Genomic DNA, 20,483 nt, shown 5'->3' with positions numbered 1-20,483 from the left:
AAGATGGCTAGAGAAGGGTGGAGAGTTACTTTATGGAGGGTTGTCAGAGAAGGGCCTTCTGATAAAGGGGCATTTCAACTGAACCAAGAAGGAAGAGGGAAAGGGAGCCGAGAGGATATGGCCAAGGGCCCCCCAGGTCAAGGGAGCAGAAAAAACAAAAGCCCCGAGCAGGAGTGGCATAGTACATTTATGGAACAGCAAAGAGGACAGCGTGGCTGGAGTGCAGTAAGCAAGAGGGAGTGTTACAGATGGAAAGCCAGGGCCCTTGCAGTCACTGGTAGCATTTGGGCTTTTACTCTGAGCAAGATGAGAATCCACTGCAGAGGCCTGAGCAGAGGGATGACGTGGTCTCACCTGTGTTTTAAAATGCCCACCTGGCCCATATACGGAGAATGGAATGCAGGCAAGGTTTGTTGGTAGGAGGCTAACCCAGTGGTGCTGATGGGAGTCGGCAGTGGCTTGAACCAGGATGATAGCGGTGAAGGGGGTGAGAGCTGGCTGGATTCCAGATACGTTGTGAAGGTGGAGCAGCCAGGATATGTTGGCAGATTGAATGTAGGGTATTATGGGCTGAATTGTGTCCCCCAAAACTTGTATGTTGAGGTCCTAACCCGCGGTACCTCAGAATGTGACTGTATTTGGAGATAGGGCCTTTAGAGAGGTAATTAAAGCTAAATGAGGTCGTTGGGGTGGACCCTAATCCAATATGACTGGCATCCTTATAAGAAGAGGAAATCAGGACTCAGACACACAAAAGGGAAAGACCACATGAAGACGCAGGGGCAAGATGGCCGTCTGCAAGGCAAGGAGAGAGGCCGCAGAGGAAACCAACCGTGTCGACACCTTGATCTCAGACGTCTAGCCTCTAGAACTGTCAGAAAATAAATTTCTGTTGTTTAATCCACCCCGTCTGTGGTATTCTGTTACGGCAGCCTGAGCTGGCTAACACATGGGGCGTGAGAGAGAGAGGAGTCAAAGACGATGCCCAGGAGCGTGGACTGTTCTAAGTCATGGTCAGAAAAGTTTAAGAGTTGGCCCTTTCTTCACAATGCTCACCAAGACAGCCTGCCCCTCAGGGTTTCACTAGGAAGACCTTTCCAGTCCACTCCACCCTTCTAACACTGCCAGAAGACCATGGGGAAAGATCGAGACACAGACACGTGCAGTTACAAAGGAGGAATGGGCCCCACACCAGCAGGAGGGCTTTTTGGTGCCAGCCCCACACTGAGATCTGTAGCCGCTCTTCCTGTTCCCAGATCCTCCCTCCCTCCCTTCCGGAATCCCTTTTGTTCTGATTTCACCTGCGTTTCCTAAGCCGAATGGATTTGGGTACAATTGAGGGCTAGGAGTCACCATCCTGGAAAGAAAACAGTGTCCTGGGACTCTACTTAGTGAAATTGCTAGAGCTCTGCCTCCAGGCTCTGTCTGTCTCATTCGTGGGGACCTGAGAGGGACTCACGTGTACTTCTGAAACATTCCCCTGCCGTCCACTGCTCTCAGCCCCTAGCCTGGCTGCAGCCACAGTGTGTGTCATCACTGGCATGTCACCCATATTTGGAGACTCTGATTCCTTGCCCGTGACACTCCAGTGATCGCTATGTGAAACTGAGGAGGCCTGTCGAGGCTCCAGATATCAAACAGGGCTGCTGTGTGCTCTCCTGTTCCCAGGTGGTCTGGCTCTTCAATGGAAAGGCTCCTTTTATGCATGAGAGCACTTTCTCTAGGAATCAGGCACGGGGCCCACCGGGGGCCTGCACCAGAAGACAGTTTGAATTTACCGGCTGAGCCGCACTCAGCATCGCCTTGGCCTCACTATGCCCCTGCCCACATCGAGCTTGTGCATCGTGACTCTCTTTTCCCTTCAGGCTGTGCTCCTTTTTCACCTGGGATGCTGACCCCCCTACTGCAGTTTGCTTGAGCCTGGTTCAGTGATTTAAGGATTGGATGACATGTATCAAAGCTCAGCAAACTGTGGCCAGCCAGCTATTTTTGTAAATAAAGTTTTATTGAAACACAGCCATACTCATTCATTTACGTATTGCCTGTGGCTGCTCTCACAGCACAACGGCAGAGAAGAGGAGTTGCTGCAGAGACCATATGGCCTGCAAAGTGAAAATCTTTACTATCCGACCCTTTACAGAAAGAGTTTGGCAGCCTCTGTGATAGATTTAGATCGGCTAACTCTCATCAAGTCGGTAAGAGAATTAAAAAGACTACCACAAAAATAAGTAAATAATTAAATCCACTGTGGGTTGACAATTGCAATAAAAAAAGACAACAAGAAAATGGCAGGGCGGATATTCTCCCACCATAGTACAAACAGCTTGTCAGATAAAATATTAATCCTCTAATCAGGTCTGTCAAGAAGTGGGTGGAGAGAGAATGAGAAGGAGAGAGAGAGAAAAGAGCAGGGGGCAGTGGGGAGGAGAGAGAAATGGATATATAGATAGATGGATGGATAGAGGAATTGTGGCTACAGGTTACATGCTCAATTTTTAAAAAAATGCTGGGGTGCATTCCCCCCTCCTTTAATTATCACTTATTTAGCGCTTTTTGTGGCCAAGCACTGTTCTTAGGGTTTCACATATATTAACTCATTTAGTTCTCAAGACAACCCTAAGAGGGAGGCACTATTATACTTGTCCCCATTTTGTAGATGAAGAAACTGAGGCACAGAGAGGTTAAGTAATGTGCCCAAAGTTACACAGCTAGTAAGCGATGGGCAGGCTTGCATCCAAGCAGTTTGACTTCAGAGTTTATGCTCTTAAACTCTATGTTATACTGCTTTTCTCGATTACAAAAACAAGGACAGAAACAACCCTGAAAGTGTTTAGAGAGATCTGCCTTAGTGGGCAGCCCTCTTGGCATGGCTTGGTATCCCAGCCACCAAACCTTATCTCCGACTCTGGTGCTTGGTGAGAGAATTTGGAGACTACTCCTTTAAAGGAAGTTTGAGTTTTTAGTTTCGAGACACATGCCCAGGATGAATCCAGCAAATTTAGAAAGTGGTAGTGAAATAGGTCCTCAGGCACGGAGGCCCACTGAGGCATCTCCTGAGATGTCAGTGAGTCAAGAAGCATTGTTAGCAGGTGACGCAGTCTGAGTGCCCAAGACAGCTCTCCTCTACCAGGAGCTTGGGCTCCTTGGGGAGGCTGAGAGTCTCTGGCTTGGCTCTTGATGGTAAGTTAACATCCTTTCCCATCTATCCTGTCTCTGGTGGGCCTCAGTTTTTTCATCTGTAAAATGAGGGAGTCAGCCACTCATATGAGGAATTTAAAACTATGGACCAAGAACAGTTTAGTGGATACCAGGGGAAAGGTGGGGTGGGGGGTAGGCACAAAGGGTGAAGTGGTGCACCTACAACATGACTGACAAACATTAATGTACAATTGAAATTTCACAAGATTGTAACCTATCAATAACTCAATTAAAAAAAAAGGTAAAAAAAAAAAATGAGGGAGTCAGCTAGATGGTCTCCAAGAGCTTTTCACAAGTTAAAAATATTCTGATTCGAGATTTAATAAAATGGAAAAAATATTCATGCTGTATTAATTTGTGGAGGAAAATCCTTTACAAAACATTGTTAGATTTTTGCAATTTTTGTTAAAAAAAATACATGTAACAGAATGAAGGTATTTGTCCTCTCCACACCTTTATCTTTCCTCCTCCTACTTTGGCTACTGGGGAGAGCGTCTTTTAGCAAAAGAATTCGTTAGGATTCTTTGTCAGGCAAGAGCTCTATTCCAAGGAATGGGAGCACTGCATCATCCTCCTGGAATGAAGCCAGGGATGAGCTCTGCAGACTTGACCCCAATGAGCAAAGTGTTCTCAGCAGCTTCAGCCAAAAAGCGTTGAGCAGGGACCCTGAGGTGAGGGCAGAGGAGTAGGGAAGGATGGAAGGTCACTCAAGGTAGACCATGATGGGAGACCACTCAAGGTAGGCCACGTGCGAACTGCCATGCAACCCTATGAGAACGGGAAAAGAGTGTTTAGAAGCATCCTCTGCACTTCTGTGTGCTCATGATCTGCATGGAGCAAGACAGTTCTGCCAGCTGCCTGTGTCCTTCCAGGTCTCACAGGATGTGACAACACAGTTCCATGAGAACTTAAAAAAGACGGGTGCTGCGTGAACCCTATCTATCTCTGGCTGGATTCTTCTGGGTGTCCTTTCTTTTCTGTACTCTCTAAGTTTTCTACAATAGACGTGTATTACTTATGTGATAAAAATTATGTTTAAAAAATATTAAGATCTTATGGAAAATCTCTAATATCCCATTATCACATTTTGACAATAGACAAGTCCCTCAGAATTGGTCCTTAAGCTAGGATTTGGCTCCCTGCAACTGTGAAATGGCTGGAATACTTTATGCCCGGGAACTTGTGAAAAGGGATAACTGCTCCTCGAAAGTCACAGGTATTGAAAAGATTATTATGTTCTCTAGAAATTATTTGAATTGTGGGTCCTTTTTTTCTGGTCTTGGGTGATGATTTTGCACAAACTATGGTGAGATGCTGTTCAGAATTTCTACCTAGGAGCCAGGGAAAGGTAGCTGCTGGCATGAAAATCATGAACTGAACTTAAATGGTGTAGTGCTCTGTTAACCTGAATTAATATGCCAACAGATAGGACCAGTCCTAAGTTAATGGGACTCAGGAAACTGGATGTGCTCAAGAGAGTCCAAATTTCTGGATGGTTGAGGTTTATTCAGATTATTGTCATTGCCTGAGCCCACATTTTAGAAAATCAACTAAAGTATATCCACCTGCTTTTCAGCCTTATTGAACCCTATATAGTGATTTCTAAGGATTTCTTCTTCCATTTAGTGTCCTGTAAGCTACACCATATTACAGGCTTCTCTCTCTTTTTTTATATGGTTTGGAGCTGAGGAAGAGATAGTGAGGGAGTAAAGATGAGCAGGTGTCTGGGAAAACACCCAGGAGTTGTTTTTAGAATGAATTTTTAAAATATATTTTCTATCTTTTCATTGAAATTCTCAGTTTGTTCATGCCTTGTTCTTTTTGAATGAATTTGAGAGGAGTTTGCTTTTTAGTCACTAGCATCTTTGCCCTAAAAGGCAGAATTGCCCCACAAAAGTATTCGTTTAATTTGGATTGTGTTAACGTTGACAAGGTAGGCATCAACTGTTACCATGTTTTAAAAAAATTGTGAGTGACCAATTGAATGAACTGAGTTAATCGAAAGCAATCAAGGATTACCAGGGATGACCACCCTCCAGGCAGCTTTTGAGCAGCAGCCACAGCACCAGGTGTTCACCGAGTGCCTGTAACCAGGGGCTGCTCCAATTGTCATGAGGAATCAAAGAAACATAAGGTAGGGAGTCTCTAGCCGTGAGGAGGTCACTACCTAGCTGGCATCCGGTGCCATGCGGATGAATGACAATGAGAAGGAGGAAAGGCAGCCGTAGTGTGATGAGCGCACTGGGCTTGGACAGGGGGCCTGGATGCTGCCTCTGGCCAAGGGCTGCTGGAGGCAAGCCACTCGCATCTCTGGACCTCAGTTTCGCCAGGTAAAAATGAGGCGTTCAACTCAATTTCAAAAGGACCTTCAGCCTCTGAGATTCCAGAGCGGATGGTTTGTTGAAGGAGGCCTGAGCGTGGGCACCAGGAACTGTGTCATTTGATGGGTGAGTCAGACTAGGGATGTCAGGAAAATAATGTCTGCGCAATCAACACAAGAGCATAGGCAACTAAGAAACGCACTTAGCTGGCGGCTTGAGTGTCTGTTCCGTTCGGGGATGTATTCCTGGAGAGGGACAGGGTGACTCATCAGACGGCTGTAACTGATGAAATAGAGCTATCCAATGTCCTTGCTCTGACTCCAGGCAACCGAATGGTCTTAATTTGGTTTTCCAAGGCAATTTCCCCAGGCAAGAGGAGGGACAGGTGATGGCAATTGGAAATTGACATTCTTTTGTGGGAGCAAAATTAGATCATATGAGAAATGACTGTGAAATTATATAAAGCAGCATTCAAATGCAAAGGAATAACATCCTTGGTAATATCATCATGAATTATGAATCATTTCTCTGCTGATTTGGTTAGCCTTTGAACTACTTTTCTTTTAGAGCTAATAAACCCTGGGTGACTTGATAAATATGGAAATTCAGGTTTTACGAAGTTGATCAGAGGTGAAAATTACTAACATTTACGTAGTACTTTAAAGTTTTACAAAGTGCTTTCATGTAAGGTATCCCAGTAGCTCCCGGAGAGGGGGAATATTATTTTCCCAGTCTTCAGTTCAGGAAGGCTCAGCATCACAGAGGTAGGAAGGGTTTGGGCTGGCAGTCAAACCTAGGAGGTCTTTGCCTCCTAATCCAAATTACAGTGCTGCTGCTTCTGAAGGGTGTGAGTGCTCTTTTCCCATCCAATGCAGCCCTCCGCGCATAGACTCACACACCTTACTGTGCAAGATCCACGCCCACTGGGACAACTGATGGAGTGAGGAGAAGCAGGGCAACCTGTTCTGGAGATTATGGAACTGCTTCTCTTTCCCTCTTCAAATGCTGCTGGAAGCACATTCACAGGGCCTTTCTGGAAGGCTGTCTCATGGCAGGCTCTGTTCAGCTTCCCTTAGTCCCTGGACTCGGGCTGAATCTGCTTGCTGCAGGTATAGAAAGCACCCATTCTGCTTAGACAGAGATCTGGGGGTGTTGGGCTCCCCTACCTCTCTTCTCCTGAAAGTTTGGTCTGGATGTTCCTCTTGAAGGTGGCTAGGGTCCCTCAACTGTGACAGCTCCCCCAGAGCAGCACCGCCTCACCTAGCCCCCCTGGCTCCCAGCATCTCAGCTGCTGGAGTTGCCAGTCTCAGATTACCAGAGGGGAGGGAGGGTGGGTCTGGATCTCAGGACCTCGGGCTCTGTGTGCGCTGCAGGTCTGAGCTCTCCATCTGCCAGAGCGAGACTACGATAGAGTGGGATCCCTGTGCCTAGACCCTTCCCATTCAAGGAGGGAAGTGCAAGACCAAGCAGCCTGGCTAGCAATTTATAGAGGCTCAGGGAAAAGATGAACTGGCCTCATTCCTGCATCTCCTTTTGCTGGATTTACTTTGCTGCCTCCAGACTGAGAGGTAAGAGGCTGGTGGGTTTGGTAACCATCTCGGCTCATTTGGGGCCACTTCTTTGGTAGGAGGTGGGGTAGGCCAGGAAACAGAACAAATGATCTAACTGCAGGCAAGTGTTCCGTGCTTTTTATTGACTCATGCTGATCCCGGTAGGGCATGTCAGAAAAATAACTCTCATTGACCCAAAGCTTGTCCATAACTGACCCTGGAGCATCCACTATTCTAGTCCTCAGTCTGCTGTTCTTTGCCTTGAAACATACACTGCCCTAAATGTTGATCCAGGTCCCTCTTTTTGAGCAGCTGTAGAAACTGCAGATGGAAAATATGCTCAGAAGTTGTTCAATGACCTTTTTGAAGATTATTCCAATGCTCTTCGTCCAGTAGAAGACACAGATAAAGTCCTGAATGTCACACTGCAGATTACGCTTTCTCAGATTAAGGACATGGTGAGTAACATATAGTGATGACCCTTTGGAATGTTGCTTAGAATGAACAAACAGTCCTTTCCAAAGGGAGTGTCTTAACTGGGAATTTGAGAGGAACTGAGAACAGGGAGCTCTGTGTGCAAACTGTTGGGAGAAGGCAACATCAGGGGAAGGAAGCTTTCTACAAAATTAATTTCGCTAAATGTTACCTAATCCTGGCCATTAACAGTAACAGTCTTACATCATCTGAAGAAAGATGGCATTACATACTGTATGATCCATTTCTTTGAAATGTCAAAATAAGCAAAACTATAGAGACAGAAAGCAGAGTAGTGGTTTTCAGGGGCTGTGGGAAGGGCAGGGAATGGTTGAGTGACTGCTTCATGGTCATAGGGTTTCCTTTTTGGGGGTGACAAAAATGTTTTGGAATTAGGTAGTAGTGATAGTTGCATAATATTGTGAATATACTGGAAGCCACTGGATAGTACACTTTAAAATGGTGAGTTTTATGTAATATGAATTTTATCCCAATTTAAAAAAAAGATGGTGTTTTAAAATGACATACCTTATTTAGTGCCTATATATGTTTAATTACACAAAGTTATAAAACTCAAAAGACTTTTCTTTTGTACACTGCAGCTATTTCCTGACTTTCTCATTCAAGTGAATCATCAGTTGATCAATTTTTCAGAGAAATCTGGACAGCTGATCCATGCGAAGATCTGATGACTTAAATATTTGCCCGCTTTACATTCCAAACACTAAATCAAGTAGAAAAAAATATGGCCTTGGCAGTCAACCAATGGGATAGACTAGAAAAGCTCTCACTTATTTATTGTAAATAGACTAGTGCTCTTGGAATTTTTGTTGTGAATAACAGGGGTTCTAGAGATGGAAGGCATTCAGTTGAGGTGTCTACTGAACAAAATTATATCTGGTTAATTGTGCAGGATGAGAGAAACCAAATTTTGACTGCCTATTTATGGATCCGCCAAATCTGGCATGATGCATACCTCATGTGGGATCGAGACAAGTATGATGGACTGGACTCCATCAGGATCCCCAGTGACCTGGTGTGGAGGCCAGATATCGTCCTGTATAACAAGTAAGTGCAAGTCACTAGTTTCTCAAGAATGAACTTGTCAATTTAACAGAATTTAAATGTAAATAAAAAAGAATGTTTAAAACATGCATGTAGTTAAGTACCAATTCATGTTCCTAGGCCCTGAAATGGTGGTCATAAAATCTTAGATGATAAAAATAATAGGTCAGAAAAGCTTAGGGTTACATTCTCCTTTTCAGGTGAGAAACTGTATTAGAGGCTGTATTAGCCTTTTAGGCTGTCAGAACAAAGTACCACAACCTGGGTGGCTTAAAGAGCAGAGCCGCATTGGCTCACAGTTGTGGAGGTTAGAAGTTCGAGATGCAGGTGTCGGCAGGGTTGTTCCCTCTATGGGCTGTGAGGGAGAATCTGTTCCATGCCTCCCCACCAGCTTCTGGTGGTTGCTGGCAATCTTTGTTGTTCCTCGACTTGTAGACGTATCACCCCAATCTCTACCTTCTTCACATGGCGTTCTCCCTGTGTGTTGTCCGTGTCCATATTTTCTCTTATTAGGACACCAGTCATGTTGGATTTTGTGCCCACTCTACACTCTACCGACATCTTAACTAATTACATCTGCAATGACTCTATTCCAAATAAGGTCACATTCTGAGGTGCTGAGGGGTCGGATTTCAACATATGAATTTTTCGGAGACATAATTCAGTCCATAACAGTGGTGCTCCCTTGTCTAAGACCAAGTATCAATAATGATGATACTACTAAGATTAAACCAGAATGAGCCATCTAGAAGCTGGCCTATGGATTTTGGAATTTGTATATGGATGAAGGATGAACTAGACCATAAGATTAGCAGTTGGCCTTTTCCTGGTCCCAGGGCAAGGGGCCTCGAGTAAACGGGGAGGTGAGGTTATGTTTCTCAAACTGCAAAGTGCACGTGATCCCTGAGCAGCCTGTTAAAATACACTGGGTCTGACATAGAGTTGGATGTTCCACATTTCTATAAGCTCCAGGTGCTGGTGCTGCTGGTCCATGGACCACACCTGGAGAAGGAACCAGATTTCTCTGCCACAATTCAGGCTCAGTTGCTCTACCTGTTGTGAAAGGGGTTTCTCTCCCTTTTTATTCCGGAACCCAGGTTTCTGTGGGTTGGGAAAGGTTCCTCGCTGACTCAGAACAAGCTGATTGAGGGACAGTTCAGGGGGCTCTCCTGAGAGCCCACCCTTCTAGTGGGCATGAGTTTCCCTTCAGGAAGCAACACTCATGGGTTGCAGCCTGGACTTTCTTCTCACTATTTACTCAGCGAGCTCGTCCAAGAGTCACGACTTCTTGGATCATGACCCTGATCCTGCCGACCATTCCCCACTCTGAGTGGCCAGAGGAATCTTCCATATCCTTTCCCAAGCAAGATAACCTCCAAGTTCCAGTGCTTCATTACTCTAGTTTCCCCCCACCCCTGACCCCTAGTGCCTGCACACGAGAAACAGAATGAGCCATGTTGTCCATCACCTCCTCGCAGCCACAGGGTGCAGGAGAGTGATCAGAGAATACAGTTTACATAGATCACTTACAGCATTCTATAAGTGCTGACTGCTCTCCCTGGAAAACGAACAGAATGCTGGTTCTCCTCTCCTTCCTGCTTTGATTGGCTGAAGCAGTGACCAACTCTTACTGAACCACTTCTTTGTGAGCTTGCACGGTGACCTAAATTAAGCCTGCCCTAGTCTCCCCTTAATAGAGAAGCCAGTAATGCGCTCGTGAGCTCACACAAACCTACTGTGGCTTTGGTAAATTCTGTCCCCATTCTCCCTCCCTCCCCGCCCATCACTGGTTTTGAGATGTGTGAATTCTGTTCCCCATTCCTTTCACACACAGAGCCTGTTTACCATACTGATTAATCAGCTCTTTTCAATTCCCCTGGGTTGACTCTTTCGTTTTCTCTGCCCTCCTGTCATGGGGAGTTCTCTTTCAGATCCTCTATTCTCCTTTGCATTCTCCTTCTGAGTAACATCAGCGTTTTACTATTTAGAGAAAACTCTAAATGTAGCTGTGATTGGATGTCATTTGCATTCCTTTAACCAACTGATAAGAGAATGGATGAAAGTTATACAATGGGGCAAAGGAGGGACCCCAGTCATACCCATTTCCCTGACCCTCGTCCTTCTAGCTGAATCTCTGGACCTGCAGAATCTTCTGATCCCAGATATTATATCACTACTTCTCAGAAGCAGGCATAGAGCCTTGTAGACCACAAAATGGGATTTCTGCATGGTGGTAGGGAGAGAAGGAGGGCAATAAGGCCAGTGAGGCAATCAGGTGTGATAAAGATAGTTTAGGCAGGAAGATGCTTAGCATCTAGATTCACCAGTGGTGCCTGTATTCATGGGCCAGACTTGTTAGGGAGTGACAGATGGTGATGGGCCTGGAAGCTACTTCATATGAGGGGCATTGAATTTGTTGATGCTTAGCTTGGAAGAGAGAAGTCCTTGGGAAGACTTGATGGCTATCTTAGGCAATCATAGAGAAAATAAGGCAGAGAAAAGAGAAAATTGCTGCAGAGGACAAAACCCAAGACAATGAGTCGAAGTTAAAGGAAAGATAAGCAATTTAAAAAAATAGTAGCTAATAACTTGAGTAAGGAATTTTCCCAAGAGGCAATGAGCTCTTTAGCAAGATAATGGCTCAAGCAGATGTTGGCTCTGTTACCAAATCAGTAAAGGAATAGATATATTGAGGCTCAAAGTTCGAGTGAGGTTGTTTAATGTAAGTATACGACCAATATAATGGTTAGTATAAGAGGCTGCGAGGATTCCTGACATTTTTAGATGAGGTAAAGAGTGGGTTACAGAAATCCAAATGTGCATTTATTATGAGAGAGTTTTAATGGTTTGATTTTAATAAGCAGTTTTAATACTTAGATTTTAGACCTAGTGAGGAACTGGGTGCCCTATTATATTCAGAAAGATTTGTCTAGAATTTAAGTTTTGCTTAAATAATTTAAATGATTGAGAGGATGGTAAAACTTTTAGGTGAGATTGAAAATAAAGAAGAGGAAGAGGAACAGGTTTGGAGAAAAAGAAGACAAGTTTGGTGTGGGACTTGTTCAGTTTGGGGGACCAAAAGGAACATCCACATGGAGATGACCAATAAAGAGATTGCAAAGGCAAGGCTTAAGCCTGGAAATAAGTTCAGGGAGGGAGATATCAAAAGTCCTTTCAGCCCTTATAGAACTACTCAAGGAAGGAAAGAAAATGGCTGAGGACAAAGTTGAAGAGTTTCATTGAAGAAATTTAGAGAGGGCACTTGGAAGACATGATTAAAGAGGTAGAAGGAGAACTGAGAGAGAGGTGTCATAGAAACCAAGGGAAGAAAGGACGTCTAGGAACAACCCACAGTGTGAAATGCTTGGGAAGAGTTGAAGAGGATAAGGACTTAGAAGAGGTCTTTAGATTTGCCAGTTTGCAAGCCATGAGCGACCTTTGGAAGAGCACACATTGGGGGCCATGCATCTATCCATGGCCATGCTGTGGCGGTGGCTCACATACAAAATAGAGAAAGATTGGCAACAGATGTTAGCTCATGGTGAATCTTCCTCAGCAAAAAAAAAAAAAAAAAAAGAGCACACATTGGAAAGAAGCTAAATTCAAGGAATAAAAGCAAGATGAAGAAGTGACAGCAGATCCTCCTCTCACTCCAAGAAAAGTAGGAAGAGTTAGGGATGCTCTCAGTTCATCTATAGTTCCCACTTCTCATATAGCTAACTATATTTATTCTCATTGTTACTGACGTTACGTTCAGGCATTTTAAGAAATTCATTTTGTTATCTTTACAAGACCCTCATTAAAGATCCCCTCTCTAACCCTTCATTAAAAGTTGAGTACCACAATGTTAGCCATAATGGTCCGATTGGAGTAGCTCCCTGTGGGAATGGGTCCACTCCAATCAGACCATTACAGTTAACATTGTGGTGCTCAATTTTTAATGTGTGGAGGAAAAAAGGACTTTAAAAACATGTCTTTGATCTAGCACATCCTTTTCTAGCAATTTAACTTAAAGAAAGAGTTAGTGGATAAATGCAAAGATTTGACTACAAGGATGTTCACTACAGAATTTTTTATAAATGCAAAACTGGCAACAACTAAAATGTCGAACATCAGTGAATCAGTTAAATAACCATGCCATATCTATATAAGGGAATATAATGAATACTATTTAGCCATGAAAATAATGTTGTAGAAGAATATGAACAGATGACCATATATATTTTTAAGCTTTGTCTCTTTTTTTTTGTAAATTAACTATTTTATTTCGAGATAATTTTAGATTTACAGAAAAGTTGCCAAGATGGTACTGAGAGTTCCTGTATATCCTCCACTCAGCTTTCCCTCATGCTATATCTTACATAATTGTGGTACATTTGTTAAAACTAATACAAGACTATTAACTAAACTATAGATGTTACTTGCATTTCACCAGTTTTTCCACTAATGTACTTTTTCTGTTCCAGGATCCAATCCAGGACATTTAGCCATAATATATATATAGTTTTAAAGATTTTTATTTTTTTCCTTTTTCTCCCCTCAGCCCCCCGGTACATAGTTGTATATTCTTCATTGTGGGTCCTTCTAGTTGTGGCATGTGGGATGCTGCCTCAGTGTGGTTTGACGAGCAGTGCCATGTCCGCGCCCAGGATTCAAACCAACGAAACACTGGGCTGCCTGCAGCGGAGTGCGCAAACTTAACCACTCGGCCACGGGGCCAGCCCCTCCATAATATATTTTTTAGGGACAAATTATAAGGAAGACTTGGAAAAATATGCATTAAAATGTTAACAGGAACACATCAATTATGGTTCTTGGTTGTAAGCATTGGAAACTGACTTTGGCTACCTTGTGAAAAAAGGAATTTGTTGGAAGGATATTGTACAGCTCACTGAATTAAAGGAAAAAATCAATGACCAGGCTCTGGAGAGGACAGACCAGGACTGCTCTAGACTTTGAGGGAGCAGGGACTGTTGAGCTGTTGTTGTTGTTTTTTCTAACAGGGAGCCCCCACCTGGGTGTCTGTTTTTGGTCTTTGGTTCACTCTGCTTAAATCCAAACTCCAGGGAGAGTGGATCAGTTGGAGCTTGCTCGGGTCACACAGGCAGCCCCTAGCCAGGGGATGCTGGGGTGCCTTAGTCAACATTCATCTGCTTCGCAATGGTGGTGGAGAAAGAGTCATTCCCTCAAGGGAAATAGAAATTCTGCACTCAAAAATGCCAGGCATAAATGTTGATAAAACAAAAAAGAAGATATATTCAGAATAGATGATTATTTCTTAGATTATGCGTAAACAATTTTTTCTCTGTGTTTTCCAAATATTCTATAATAAACGTGTACAGCTCTCCCAACAGCAACAAAAAGCTGTTTTAATAATCTTGTACCCAAAGTTAACAAATCCGGAGAGAAGAGCCTCCCTGGACTTTAGCCTGGACAGGTTAACTTTTTGTCTGGATGTTTAAATCGTTATACCTGGACCAAGGAGAGGAAGGCACACAGGGCAGAGATGCTTTAAAGGAAGAATCCAAGAGAACTGGGCCCTGACAAACTATAGGAGATGGAGGAGAAGGGAGAATTAGAGATGATTCCAGATTTTCAAGCCAGGGTGACGGGGAGAATGGTGAACCATTGCCAAAGACACTGAAGTGATGGGCACAGGGCGATGAGCTGTCTGGAGTAAGGAAGTTGGTGAGTTCTCCTGGCAAGCAGCTTTTATTTCTCTCTTCTGACCTCCAGGGCTGACGATGAATCTTCTGAGCCTGTGAACACCAATGTGGTCCTGCGGTATGATGGGCTGATCACCTGGGATGCACCTGTCATTACCAAGAGCTCCTGTGTGGTGGATGTCACCTACTTCCCCTTTGATAACCAGCAGTGCAACCTGACCTTTGGTTCCTGGACCTACAATGGCAATCAAGTGGACATATTCAATGCCCTGGACAGCGGAGACCTCTCTGACTTCATTGAAGATGTGGAGTGGGAGGTGCATGGCATGCCCGCTGTGAAGAATGTGATCTCTTATGGCTGCTGCTCAGAGCCTTACCCGGATGTGACATTCACTCTGCTTCTGAAGAGGAGGTCCTCATTCTATATCGTCAACCTCCTCATCCCGTGCGTCCTCATATCTTTCCTGGCCCCCTTGAGCTTTTATCTTCCAGCAGCCTCTGGGGAAAAGGTCTCTCTGGGAGTGACCATCCTGTTGGCCATGACTGTATTTCAGCTCATGGTGGCAGAGATCATGCCGGCCTCAGAAAATGTCCCTCTGATAGGTGAGTTCAAATGTCTTACACTTCCAGCCTAGCTTTGTAGTGACTGGGGTTGTGCCTGTGCCTTTAAACTCATAACAGTTAGGTCAACTTCAAACTCAACACAGGCTGTCGTGCACTTCATTTAGTTTCTTCAGTTGGCATCTTTGAATACAGATGTGACTGTGGAAACAAAACTGGTCTTACGGTCTCTAGGTTTACACAAAAGAGGAAACATATGTATATTAGAATAATAGTTCTCAAAGTGTGGTCCCTGGACCCACAGCACAACATCATTTTAGAAATGCAAATTCTCAGGGCTCACCCCAGACTTACTGAATTAGAAACTCTGGGAGTGATGGCTGGCAATCTGTTTTAACCAGATTTCCAGGTAATTTTGATGCATTTTCTGTTCCTCTGGCTTAGAGGTTAAGCCTCTGATTTTGAAGTTGAAGAAATCTGCATTTGAACTCTGGTTTTCTCTCTCATTCCTTGATCAACTTTAGACAAGTTACTTAATCTTTGAGTCTCTGCTTCATCACCTGCACAATTTGTGTAATTGCTACCTCATTGTGTCATTGCTTAGCACAGAACCTGGTATATGGTAAGCACTGAGTAAACAGTGACTATTATTATCTTTTCACAGCACAAGGGATCTCTTCTTGGGAAGAGCAACAAACACGATAGAAACGGACTGGCTTTTTAATCCTGCCATTTACCCTTAATAGAATAATTTTCAGCCTTTACTGGGTGTAACAGCTGTGGGAGAGCTTGCTAAAATGTAGGTTCCTATACCCAAAGAGTTGGATTTAGTATCAATCTGAGCTGATTCTAAAGTAGACCGCATTTTCAAAACCCTGCAATCATGAAATATCCCGCTAAGGGTAGGAGTGTAGACTGAGGCTACCATTCCTGCCTCCTTTTTTCTTTACCTACCTTGTTATGAGATCCCTTCTAACACCCTTAATACTACTCCCTGCCACTGAGGACACCACTCAGCTCCAACACCTCTGTCTCAGTGACTCACTGTTGTAATAGATGCTTACCCAAATTATAAGCTAGACCTTAAACAAGCAGTGAGGAGAAATTTCAGAATACCAAGAGACTTAGAAACGAATGTCAAAGGGATATGGGACTGCCCTTTTCCCCTCGACTGAGTCCAGTATTGCCCAATATCCAGATGTTGCTACATTGCTTTCTCTGTTTGAAGAGCTTTTCCTTTTCATGTCTCTCCAAGTAAAGTACTACACACACTCTTTTTTTAGAGAGAAACACAGCAGATTTTCTGCCCCCACCACCACTAATGAAGAGGAAGAGGTGTATAGGCATTTTTATTACCTCTCCTGAGGCAGAAAGGATTGACAGTGGCGACATCCAATCATAGCCTGTTTGAGGCAGGATCCATTGGCAGATCCCTCTTTCTTCTTTAGCAGTGACGTTCAACAGCAAGTTGGCTCAATTTCTGAAGAGAGATGCCTCAGGAATTTTGCAAGCATTAGTTGTCCTGTTTCTGTGATAATATGAAATGTATCTTTTTAGGAAGGGTGTACACAGATCTTGAGAATATTTACTAACAATCACAATTTGTTATTTGTAGCACCTACGAAAGGTACTTCAATCTTCTAGAAATGTGTTTGTTTTCTGCATTAAGTGTAGCATTTGATGTAGCTTCTGGTCCATAGCCTTTACTATATTAAGAAAGGTCCCATTAATTTTTAGTTTACTCAGAGCTTTTAACAAATAATAAACAGATGATGAACGTCATCAAATGCATTGTCTTCATCCGTTGAGATATCGCGTGAATTTTCTCTTTCACTTCATTAATGCAGTTAGTTAGGTTTTCTGATGTTGAACTAAACCCTCTTTTTTCAAGATGAATTATCATTTAGAGACACCATTGGATTTGGTTAACTAATAATTTTTACAGGACTTTCTCAAATATGGCTATAAGTGAAATGGCCTTAATATTTCCTTTCTTATTACTTTTGAAATCAAGGCTGAATTGACTTCATAAAATGAGCTCGGCACTTTGAACTCTTTTTCTATCTCTGGAACAATTTGCATAAGATATGAGTTATCTGTTCCATAAAAGTTTGGTAAAACTCACCTATAAAACCTTTTGGCCCCTAGCTTTTTGCAGGATGGGTGGATAGAGGTATCTGATTAATTCCCATTTCTATTCAAGTGTTCTTTCTTCTTATGCTAAATTTGACATCTAGTGTATTTCTAGAAATTTCATCTAGGTTTTTAAATGTATTATCATACAGCTATTTGTAATATTATTTTATTGTTTTCTAAATTTCTGTTCTGTTATTTCCTCTTTTGCATCCTCTCCGTCTCTTTCTCCACACCGTCCCCTGCCCCCAGTGCCTCTATTTTGTGAAAGGCCTTATCAAAGGTTTATCAATTTTATTACTCATTTCAGATAGCTTGCTTTTGGTTTTATCTTCTTGTCTTATTGTTCTATATTTTGTTAATTTGTGCCCTTATCTTTATTGTTTCCTTCCTTAACTTTCCTTTTTCATGAATATTTGCTTTATGAAATCACATGTTAAAGACTAATAGTGACACAGTGTCACCTTTCTTACCCAGTAGTAATGAGCTTTCGTGTTAATTAGGTCTGAAGACAATGTCTGAGAACTGGCCAAGATCATTGAGTGTTTGTTTGTTGAAAGTGGAAGTTTTTCACATTATGATGTCAGCAAACATTTACAAACTTTTTAACTCAACACAAGGGACGTGCTTTACATATGTTATTTCCATCAGGCCTCATCACATTCCTATGAGATAAGTACTATTACTATACTCATTTTACAGAGAAGGAAGCTGAGATTTAGCAGGATTCTATAACGTGCTCCAGGTCACAAATCTGGAGCTGGAAGCCCAAGAAGTTTGATTCAAAAGTCTATACTGGTGACTATTAGTGTCCACAGTTTCCTTAGAAAAGGCGTTTGTTTATTTTTGAGCCAAACATGACAGTTCAAGCTAACTTGACTGTTGTTATTTTCCAGGCAAATACTACATAGCCACAATGGCCTTGATCACAGCCTCCACTGCCTTGACCATCATGGTGATGAATATCCACTTCTGTGGGGCTGAGGCCCGGCCAGTGCCACACTGGGCCAGGGTGGTCATCCTGAAATACATGTCCAGGATCTTGTTTGTCTACGACGTGGGTGAGAGCTGCCTCAGCCCCCACCACAATAGGGAGGAACGGGACCGCCTCACGAAGGTTTATGGCAAATTCCCAGAGCCTAACCTGAAAACAGCAAGGAACAAAAACCTTCCCAGAAAGAAGGAAATGAGCAAACTCCTAAAGCATGACTTGGGGTGTGAGGGTGAGAACCTGCAGGATGCTGGCAGTTACTGTGCACGGTACAGAGTGCTGACGAGGAATATCGAATACATTGCCAAGTGCCTCAAAGACCACAAGGCCACCAATTCCAAGGGGAGCGAATGGAAGAAGGTTGCAAAGGTCATAGACCGATTCTTCATGTGGATTTTTTTCATTATGGTGTTTGTGATGACTATTTTGATCATAGCAAGAGCGGATTAGTGGGCATTTGGTATGTGGGGATAAATCAATGCAATTCTCTGTGATCTATTCTAATGTTCTTCCAAGTCAGATACACACACAAATGTATATATTTGTTATATACAATTTAGGGGTTATATTATCTTTACTTTTTATTTTTAACTTCAAATCAATGTTATAGCTACCTGTCAGGTTAAATTAAGCAGGAGGTCCAAAACTTCAAGAGTGGGGAGATGGAAGAAATAGAGAAGGAGCCTTTTATGACTACCAGAGTGGTGGGTGGCTTGCCTCTAGATCACACAATCATTCTCCTGTTTAGCAGTGCAGATAAAGTGCAGTACATTACTATTTTAAATTTAAAACAAAACAAAACAAACTTATTTTTTCCTTAGTCCCTATTAAAATATGCTTTTAAAAAAGGAAAATAGTCATGTATTTTTTAATGTCAGTTAAGTCTTGATGTTACCTTTCTCGGGCAGGGTACATTTCAAGCCATATCTCAAATGATGGAATACAAAGTTTTGTCCTGTGTCAAGAAAGTCTAAGGATCAGCAACTTAATGGGGAAGAGAGCTTTCTTTATAATGATGACGTCATATATGTTGGTTATGTTTTATAGAAACCCTAAAGATGAAGTCATTCCTGCATTTAGTCTTTGATTTAAGTAAGATAATCAGCAAACCGAGCTCATTCAATTATTCACCAAACATTTATTGAGTTCCTCCTACAAATATTAAAGCTACATGATTCACATTTGCATTGGGTGTCACAGCAAATCTGATGCACAGGGCCGATCCCTTTTGACCTTAACAATGATTCTGTGAACTAGGCAAGCAGGTATTTCTAGTCCTCTTTCTCAAAGGAAGAAACTGTGTCAGAGAAAGCGACCTACCTCCTCAATATCCAAGTAGGTGGTAAGGGGGCTGGGAGTCATACCCTCAGCACTGTGACTCCAAGTTTGGGTCAGATCTGCTGAAGCCACACTGTTTTTGGCCATGACAGATCATGATTTAGGATAGAAGAGACTGAGGGACTCTCGTCCTTAACTCTGAGTTTCTGCCTGAGATTACTTCCTCTCCTTCTCAACTTCTTTTTCCTATTTTCAATTAAATGTGTCTTTAAATTCCCCCCACTTCCACCTTGATTAAATTGATCCAAGTACTAATACCCCTTCCCTAACTTCCAACTCCTTGACTATTCTGTTACCAATTAACAACAAACCAACCAACAAAGGAAGAGAAGTGGAGAGAAGATAGGGGTCAGCCTGGGAAAGAGAGGATGGCATGTGGTTTAAACATATAGACATTGTTATCTGTTCTTGTGTTTACTTATTCAAAAAACATTTATTGCGCACTACTGTATACTGAGTACTAAGTCAGCCTTGGAGGGAACAAATACAAAACACGGTTTCGACCTCCAGTTGTTCACGCGTTTCTCACAGTTCAGTAAAGGAGACAGTCAAGAAAATAGACAAACACAATCTAGTGTAAAAAGTGCTACCACAGAAGCATGGACAAAATGCCATGGGAACAATGATGATGAGGGAAAGCTTGGGAAAGACTTTGTGGGGTGTGGCATTTGAGCTGGGCTGTGCAGGACGAGTGGGAGTTTGCTAGACAGAGAAAGAAGTAGGACAGGAAGTGGAGGCATTAGGGAAAAGAAAGGAGTGTGAGCAGAGCTTAGAAAGGAAGAGGCTTGGTCTATTCATGAAATGGATGACAGGGAATTGGGGAAACGTAACTTGGAATCAGACAATTTTTCTTCTTTATTTTAATTACGTAAGTACTTTTACCAGCTTTAGTTGCATTTGGCTGCAGATAACAGAAAACCCAATGGACCACAACTTAGGCAGACAGAAGTTACTCATCTACATGAAAATAAATCCAGAGTTACAAAGTCCAGGAATCTTTCCATCTTTCCTCTGTGTTGTTTTAAGGCACTAAATTTGCGGTAATTTGTTACAGCAACAATAGAAAATTAATACAGTACCCAATGAACAACTTGGTGTATGTAACATTTTCTGCATTTTAGATTATTTGTTTGAGTTGGATTTGTCTCTAGCCAGATTGAGACGGTCCTATTGAGCTATGCTAAAA

General features: G+C 42.8%; 1 protein-coding gene across 2 annotated transcripts; it reads left to right on the top strand.

Moving 5' to 3' along the window:
* Window positions 1-5,886: 5,886 nt before the first annotated feature.
* CHRNA9 (cholinergic receptor nicotinic alpha 9 subunit) lies at window positions 5,887-20,278 on the top strand. 2 transcript variants are annotated; one of them, XM_070261776.1, is made up of 5 exons: window positions 5,887-6,628; window positions 7,382-7,527; window positions 8,457-8,611; window positions 14,345-14,877; window positions 17,865-20,278. In XM_070261776.1, exons 1-5 carry the CDS (start codon window positions 6,568-6,570, stop codon window positions 18,407-18,409), a joined length of 1,440 nt encoding a protein of 479 aa, XP_070117877.1. In that variant the 5' UTR covers window positions 5,887-6,567; the 3' UTR covers window positions 18,410-20,278. The 2 variants fall into 2 exon arrangements, with proteins under 2 accessions (XP_070117877.1, XP_001497538.4); XM_001497488.7 differs by lacking the exon at window positions 5,887-6,628 and adding an exon at window positions 6,836-7,087 and having other exon boundaries at window positions 17,865-19,799.
* Window positions 20,279-20,483: the final 205 nt, after the last annotated feature.

Source organism: Equus caballus, chromosome 3 (genome assembly GCF_041296265.1).
Source record: "Equus caballus isolate H_3958 breed thoroughbred chromosome 3, TB-T2T, whole genome shotgun sequence".
Taxonomy (NCBI): domain Eukaryota; kingdom Metazoa; phylum Chordata; class Mammalia; order Perissodactyla; family Equidae; genus Equus; species Equus caballus.
The sequence above is the reverse complement of the archived record's forward strand: the minus strand, read 5'-3'. Positions and strand labels throughout refer to the sequence as shown.

Coding starts and splice junctions, on each gene's coding strand:
- CHRNA9 (XM_001497488.7), top strand. CDS start 7,024: ATGAACTGGCCTCATTCCTGCATCTCCTTTTGCTGGATTTACTTTGCT. Junction 7,528..8,456: donor TTTCTCAGATTAAGGACATG/GTGAGTAACATA, acceptor TTAATTGTGCAG/GATGAGAGAAACCAAATTTT. Junction 8,612..14,344: donor GATATCGTCCTGTATAACAA/GTAAGTGCAAGT, acceptor TCTGACCTCCAG/GGCTGACGATGAATCTTCTG.